The sequence below is a fragment of the Branchiostoma floridae genome, chromosome 16 (genome assembly GCF_000003815.2).
Source record: "Branchiostoma floridae strain S238N-H82 chromosome 16, Bfl_VNyyK, whole genome shotgun sequence".
NCBI lineage: Eukaryota > Metazoa > Chordata > Leptocardii > Amphioxiformes > Branchiostomatidae > Branchiostoma > Branchiostoma floridae.
In genome coordinates this window covers 9,321,289-9,329,257 of record NC_049994.1, presented here as the reverse complement: position 1 = coordinate 9,329,257, position 7,969 = coordinate 9,321,289, and the positions used below count along the sequence as shown (strand labels likewise).

General features: G+C 41.3%; 1 protein-coding gene across 1 annotated transcript in view; it reads right to left on the bottom strand.

The window, feature by feature from the left end:
- The window catches only part of LOC118403557 (MAM and LDL-receptor class A domain-containing protein 1-like), a 15,489-nt gene extending 7,788 nt beyond the window's left edge, over window positions 1-7,701 (bottom strand). Inside the window, exons 1-2 of the mRNA XM_035802292.1 lie at window positions 7,509-7,701; window positions 2,345-2,488 (exon numbers count right to left, since the gene is read on the bottom strand). Coding sequence (XP_035658185.1) covers window positions 2,345-2,488; window positions 7,509-7,560 — 196 coding nt within the window. The 5' untranslated portion in view covers window positions 7,561-7,701. The remainder of the gene's footprint in view (window positions 1-2,344; window positions 2,489-7,508) is intronic.
- Window positions 7,702-7,969: the final 268 nt, after the last annotated feature.

The following is a 7,969-nucleotide window of genomic DNA, read 5'->3' as shown; positions in this document are numbered from 1 at the left end:
GGGAACTCCGCTTGTTACTTCGGCCCATTCTGATTTTTCCCCGTTGACACAGACTCTCTGTCTCCGTCCTGACAAAAAAGATTCAATCCAATTTAAAAGGTTTCCCGTGATCCCGTAGCTTTGTATTTTGGCTAATAGTCTCTTAATTGGTACTGAATCAAAAGCCTTGCGGAAGTCGAGATAGACCGCGTCAACGGGTGTTCCTCGGTCAAGCCACTCTGTCCACTCGTCTAAGCACTCCAACATCTGAGTGGTAGTAGATCTTCCTGGCAAGAAGCCATGTTGGTGTGGTGTAAAGAGATTGTTTACCTTCATATGCTTGACAATGGCGTCTCTAATCAACCCTTCCAGAATTTTTCCTACTACTGAGGTCAGGCTAACCGGGCGGTAGTTACCGGGTGATTTCTTACAACCCTTTTTGTAAATTGGCGTGACATTAGCGGTTTTCCAGGCATCGGGGAGTTTGCCTTCTTGTACAGTCTTGACGTAGAGAATCTGCAATGGAACCGCCAGGGTGTCCGCCAATTCCTTCAACACTCTAGGGTGTACGTTGTCGGGCCCCATTGCCTTGTTTGGGTTGAGGTTTTTCAATCTTTGTTGGACCTCCTCGAAACAAATGTCAATGTCAGTTATCTCTTCATTGTAGTGTCTTTCAGTTGGTATTGGGATGTGTTGTAGGTCTTCCTTAGTAAAGGTGCTTACAAAAAACTTGTTGAGTAACTCAGCTTTTTCTGTATCAGATTGTGCCACTGAGGATCCATCTTCCAAGTCTGGAATGCCTTGGCGCACTTTGGATTTTGAGTTTACATATTTCCAGAAGATTTTGGCATTGCCTTTGATGTTTCTCGCTTTCTCCTTTTCATATGTTTTGACCGCTTTTCTTGTGGCCCATCTGACCTGGTTTCTCGCCCTCGTGTATTTAATGTAGTCATCCTTTGTCCTAGATTCACAGTATTTCTTCCAAAGTTTCTGCTTTTTATTCATTTTTTTATTAACTTCCCTGTCTCTCCAAGATAGTTTCCTCTTCTTTTTTCTTGAGGAGACTTTGGGTACATTCCTGTTCGCACTTTCAGCTACTTTGCCCGAGAAGACCTCCCAGCAATCTTCAACATTCAACTTGCCTAGAATTTCCTGCCAGTCCAGTGACAGTTCCTCCCTCATTTTATCATAGTCCCCCTTGTTGTACTGGCATGTCTCATTTTTGTATTGTGTTCTGTTTGCATAACAGTTGATCTTAAAATTTAATACCACATGGTCGCTCTTGCCGATGGGGGGTCTCATGATTAGGTCACTTATCATGTCACCCTCATTAGTCAATAATAAGTCCAGTACATTACTTTCTTGTCTAAGTTGATGTCTCGTTGCTTCACAAATGTGCTGGTACAAGTATGCGTCGTTCGTAGCTTCAAGGAACTTAAATGCCTCGTTTTTGTTAGACTGGGTGTTTCCTGCCCCTTCACTCCATTGTATTTCTGGGTGGTTAAAGTCCCCAACAATGAGAATATGCGAGTATCCCAGGGTATTTATATTGCGTATCAGTGTATTGATTTTTTCATTGTTCTCAGGTGTAGAGTTTGGACTCCTGTACACTGCAATAAGTAGGAGTTTGTCATTGTTCCTCAACTTAATTTCAATGGGTTGTACTTCTGAGGCGGAGTCTTGTAGCAACGCTGTATTAGGTTCCATTACATTCAGATCATTCTTTGTGTGCACTGCAATGCCTCTTACCCCTTCTTCTTCAACGTTAGTAAATAAGTTGTATCCATCTACGTGTAAATCAGTTTTTGTCATGTGGAATCTAGGATTCTTTGGTTTCGTTTCCGTGGTAACAATAATGTCTGGGTGAGTCTCATCAATGATGGCGAGGAATTCTGCTTTTTTGTTCGTGATGCAATCAATGTTGGTGTACATGACATCAAGTTTCATTTCATTTGTATTTCTTGCCTTCATTTTTCCCTTTCTCTCCCCAATCTTGCATTTGCTTTTCCCATTTTCTTCCTTTACCTCTCTTCCTCTGGTGGAGAGAGGTTTTTGTCCATACTGGCTCTTCTTTTGTTCCTTATCTTTTTGATTTCTAGTTTTGGGAATGTGCCCCTGACTACAAAGGCCCATTCCCCCTTTCCTTCTGTTTCTGTCCGGTTTTTTGCCTCCTGTACCATTTGCCTGACCTTTTCCCGATCATTTATACAAAGATCGGGTGATACAGAGATTTTCTTGAATTTGCCTTCTGCTTCTATATAGTATAACATGAAGCTCTGTCGACCTTCGTATATACATAACGACGATTACAGTTAAACGCATACACATGTATGTAATGTGCTACGCAATGTACAACTTTACTCACTGCCAGTGGTGTGGTCGCTTGACGGCCCGCTGTTTGCCGTTCCAGTTGTTCCCTGATTTCTCGTCCAGTCGAACTCGTCGTCTGTAGCCTGAGTCCAGCCGCAGAGACCGCTCTCAAAGTCACAGTCAAACTGCGCTCTGATCACTTTAAGGGACAGAAAAAAGTGACGTTTAGTATGCACGCGTATTTCCGACACAAATTAAAACACCATTCATTTCTAACATTCCCTTTCCGCTAGAGACGTTGACCACTGTAGTCTCTACCAGACTTCCGCCAGACCGATTAGTAACAGGGAGCGTTGGCAAAGTTAGGAATAAAAGTCTAGTAGGAGTTAATTGACGAGTCGACCAAACATTGTTATCTTTTAAATCCTACTTTTACATTGTGAATCATATCCAATATATTCCAGTTAGAAAATGAAGAGTGACACGGATCCGCATTTGGTGTGTAGTGGAAATGGGACGTAAAAAGGTATATGTTTTTTTCTGTATTTTGTTATCCTTCAAATCAGACCTTAAATCGTGAATCATATTGCTATTGGGTGGGCCGACTACACTCCTCTCCGCTACCAGCGACTAAATTGCGCGGAGCTTGCAATAGGCGGGGCTAATGGTAATAAATCGCAAGGGTCTGGAGCAGCTGCTACATTCGGCGTTAACTCAGGTGACGTCAATGCGATGGTTATTGCCCAAGATGTAGGTCCAATGTTGGTCAACGGTATTTATACAATGGAGAGCAGGTCACAAAAAGAATCGTCCATAAATCACTGCGTCATGGTGATACTTGGGTAGCGATTTATCGGTCACGCCGTGACCGCATGGGCACACTCAAAGGCCTCCAAACCAGGCTTCGCGGCAGGCGTTTAAATTTCCAATATAACGAAGTTACGCATTAATTGTGGCCGATCGCTACTGTATAACAGTGTCATAATGGCGACCATTCATGTGTTAAACGGGATGCTTAAAACCACCAAAGCAACCATAAAACCTAGCTGGCCTAAAAAGATAATATGCACCACCCGCTGTGCCCGCAATAAAGGCTAGGCTCATTACTACATGTATGTACTTACATTACCGAGAACTTTGGTTAGTGACCTCAATGTCCGGAAACAATGGTGTGAAACTGAGAGGCTAGACATGGGGGTATCAGACACTAGATATCGTTTTTTATACCACATAATTCGCCAGAAAACCCTTAAATTGGCATAGAATTGAATGAAATTAGATGACAATAACTGAGAAGACTGTTTGCCTGAAATTACATTTTGCGATTATCCCAGATACCATATAAGACATATGATTAAAAGTACAAGTGTTGTTCGTGGTTTTATGTTTTTGAACAATCATTAAGATAAGACAATTGGCATTATTCGTATTCCTTTTTAAAATGCAGAATTTTCCAAACACTAGACTATACATCACATCGTTATTGTGACTCTTTTTACTACTTAGTCTTCTCCTAGGAAAGTGCCAGAGCATGCAAAACTCTCCTATCAGAGCCTCAGCTAACAACAAGTTTGATAAGCGCGAGGGTCAATTTGTACATGTAACTTTAGCCGCTTGGTGTAAGGGTCAATCTCAAAAGTTCCAAATCACGTCTTTCGCAGAGAAACTAGCTAGAGGCATAGCACACCTCCTGTCGCTTGAAGAAAGATACGAAATATTTCAAATTGCGCTTTGTATTTCCTTCTCAGATGTCCTTTATGGCACTTGTGGCACTTACATGGCGAAAAACTTCCATAAGTGAAACTCCTGCTGGTGATGCTAATAGATACTTTCGCAACTTAAGCGCACTGTGAATTCTTCAAAACATTCTTTCGTAATATTTTTAATTATTAGCTTTATATTAGCAATAAAATCAACTGTACAGAACAAACACAGATCAACATTTTCATACATCTAGAAGCATCTGTATAAGTGAAATTTGAAAATCACGCCAGTGATGTCAACTAAGGAATTATATTGATTTTATTGATCAACGTATGTAAAAAAAGGAACGATGGACATATATAAAAAAAGTTACATTATACAAGAGAAGAAACTTCTGAGATACGTGTAAACTGTGGGCGAACAAAAAGAAATTACACAATCTGGAGACCGAAATAACACAAAATATCTATAAGATGAGGCCATTTTTTAAAGTATGGGTTCGTGGTTTATGCTCTAAGTGCGCATATTTTTGTAGATTTATGAATCAATAAACCAATAAATATTGATCATAATCTTTTCGGTGATGTAAGGTACCAATTGTGCGCCACAAATGTTTGAATTTGAATCCTGAACTCGTGTTGGTCCCCCTTTCCATTAGGCCGTACAGCGACCAACATCGGGTCAGCTATGGGTGATTTTGTACTCAAAATGTGATGCAAGATGTAAAAATGATTTTAAACACAACTAAACATACAAGAGTTTAAAAATCGTTCTTTATCTATAAAATCTGTTGAGTCACTTGAGCGATCCATAAACTTTTGGCCGCTCAGTGTTGTCAGAGCCTCTAGAAGAGAGGCACTTTTCTTGACCGTAAAGATAAATTTAGCTAAACACGTCCTTTACAAATGATGCTGATGCAGAGTTTTTATTGCAGACCCTCTGTCGGATTCTTAATTATATCCCGCTCTTTCCGACGATACATCAATCATTGGTTCGTCCGATCATATCGCTAAACAAACATACCGAAGGGTGTGGGTTCGGCGGAAACGATCGCATGTTTCTGCGCTACAGCAAAACTTGTTGTCGTTTTAAACTGTTAAAACGACAACAAGTCAAAACAAAGGAAGACGTTCAACCAACAGTGGTCAATGTCTACACGTAGAGACACATCCTCACTGCATTGTCTCCTTTTCTATGGCGCCTATCAGGCATCAGCGTTGTGTCATGTGAAACAAAGTTCTACGTAAGAAGTTAAACATCTACCACAGAATAAACTCCATGTGACAACACTGCGATTGTGGACCCCTGTTCGAACAAGATTCGTCAAATCGTTTCTCAAACACCCCTCCCCCTGCAAGTCAAGAAAATGATTTCAAATGTTTCAAGGTCTGTTAGAGCTCAAGGAGTTAGGTGTTTGCGCTTTCTTGGTAAGCTTTTCAATTGATATCAAGATGTTGTATGTTTTTGATACTTACATGTATCCCGCCCAAGTCAACCTGTATGCTTTCGTAGTGACTAAAACAGGTTATGTAATATACCAATTCAAGTAAAGAAAGTCATTTCGGCTCTGCATTTTCCATATTTCCTCCATTTTTCTAAAGGTTAGGTAGAAAGAAATGAAATATTATTTGAGGGCAAGGACCAGCATTAAACGAACCTTAAGCTTGACATGTGTTAGTCTGGAAATCCTACCTGAATAGAGACCGTTCAATATATATATATACGTAATCAATCCACCCTTGTTATAGCTTAAGAATCGTCCGCTTTGTAGACATATTTTTGTCAAGTTTACTAACTAGGTCTTAGGCAAGTTACGATTTGCTGGTAAATCACTGAAAAAAAGACACGATAGATCTAATGGAAGCTTCCAAATTCGGCGCAACAAAATACCATACATCTGCTTGGAGACTATAATGATTGTTTTCCGATCTTGTTACCAATCCCGGTAATTTGATTTGTGTTTCATTTTTCAGACTAAACAGGCCGTGAACGGTTGCACCTGAGTTGCGTGTATATTAGCGAGTTCAACGTAAAGAAAACCTAAAAGGTTTCGTCCCCGTACGCATTTGTCATAACGTTAATTAGTTTCGGTAATTGGTTAATTTGTGAACTGGAGAACACAAACAATATTGATAATAGAGTTAGGATCACTATGCAAACGTTGGATTAACCTTCTTCCTCCTGCCTCATACCAGGTAACCAGTGCATATCTGGTGTTAAACGGAAACCTTTGCAGGTTGACAGTTAAAGATGAATTCAACCTTAAGCTTTTGAACACATGATCTAGATTCCACTAAAAATCTGAAGTCTCACAAGCTTAAGACAGGATGCTGCTGTCAGTTTCTTTGCAGATACGACGTTTACGATCTCATTTTTCTTTCCTTTTTTTTCTCGTTTTCTAACAATTCTGTGTTTGGGTGGTGCCCGTCTGCATTTTTGTAGCCCTTGGGCCACACATTTGTTCAAGACAGTTTTCCTCATTGGTGCTGACTGCTAAGCAGAGAGAAAGAAGTATGTACCATTTTTTTAGGCTTTGGTATAACCCGGCTGCAGTGTGACCTCCTGGGTACAAAGCAAGCACTGAGCTATTGTACCGGTCGGGAAAGTCGCGTAAAGTGCCTTTCCGAACGACACAACACCGGAGACATAGCAAATATTGAACCCGGAGCCTCTTGGTTTCGAACCCAACGCTCTACGCTCTACCAGTTACGCCGTACTGACCCCACTCCTGTGTGAGTGATAAAAGTTTTAAAACAGATGTTTGCAGGCCTACGGAGCACAATATAGTCATAAGACTGTAAGTTGACAATGAATAATTGCCTCTTAACCTGAGTCAGAACGATGTAACGCACGTGTGTAGTAGCTAATGTGTTACACCCAAGGTTCAGTTTTAAGAAACCTTCAATATGCATGAGTCTAATTATCTTACAACGAATTTTGCTGTACACCTTGGCTTATATGCGTTTTATTGTCTCGTATTTAAAAAAAAAATCCTCTAAATTCCCAGTGGCCTTGTACCCCTGACTGCATAACAAGTTGACCTTTGGAATGTTGTACACGATATGTAACCCAAACTATGACCCTGTAACTCCAGCTTAAAACTCTCATAAGGGTAATTGTATTTCATGTCCCTACGAACAATAAGTAATACTTTCATGTAAGGTTTCCAGGCACCCTACCAACTGCCTAACAACGATGGGAGATGTGTTAACTACGAGAGGATTGGACTTAAAGCGGAGGGGTGTTAAAGGTCGTTACACCACCATTTCCTGTCGAAGTTTAAGGGGCGTTTTCGACGGAAAAAAGAGAGCGTACTCGACCACGAAGGCTCAGTCATAGTTGTGGCGGACGCGTGCGATATGGTCTATCGTGACTACACTATGAGACGTTAAGCTCTTGTGCTGTATCCTTTTAAACGCGTGTTACACAATGCTTGAAGGCATGGTTGAGCGCCCATATAAAGTCCCTGAACAAATAAGCAAACACAGGTAAAACAAACCCCAACAAACACTCACCTGCGAATTGCACAAAGAGAGCGGCAACAAGAGGCAATAACCTATTCCCCATGGTTAGGGGATCACTGTTGACGGTTCCTCCAATGAAAAGAAGAAGTTTTAGAGGTCCATGAAGTGTTAGGAAGAAGAGAATGTAAGAGGTCTGTGCCTCAGCGTGGTACCGGTGCAGCGCTCTCGGCGCAGAGTAAACCTAAGTTGCGACCACGTGACGCCGAAGCAAAGGGTGGTCTGATAACTGTTCTTGTGTGATGATTAAACTTCCAGCACCGCCCTGCGCATGACTCCGCCGCTGATAAGAGCGGAGCTCATTTCGTAAATGTTCAAAGTTCTCTCGCTTCAGGTGTGTCATTGGTAACCTTCTCGTCGTGTAGCCAATACGGTTCTCGGGCGCCAAATGACTACTAGATGATTAACGGGACACTTGGTCTTTTGTAATGCTCTGACTGTGCTTAGGTTGTCCA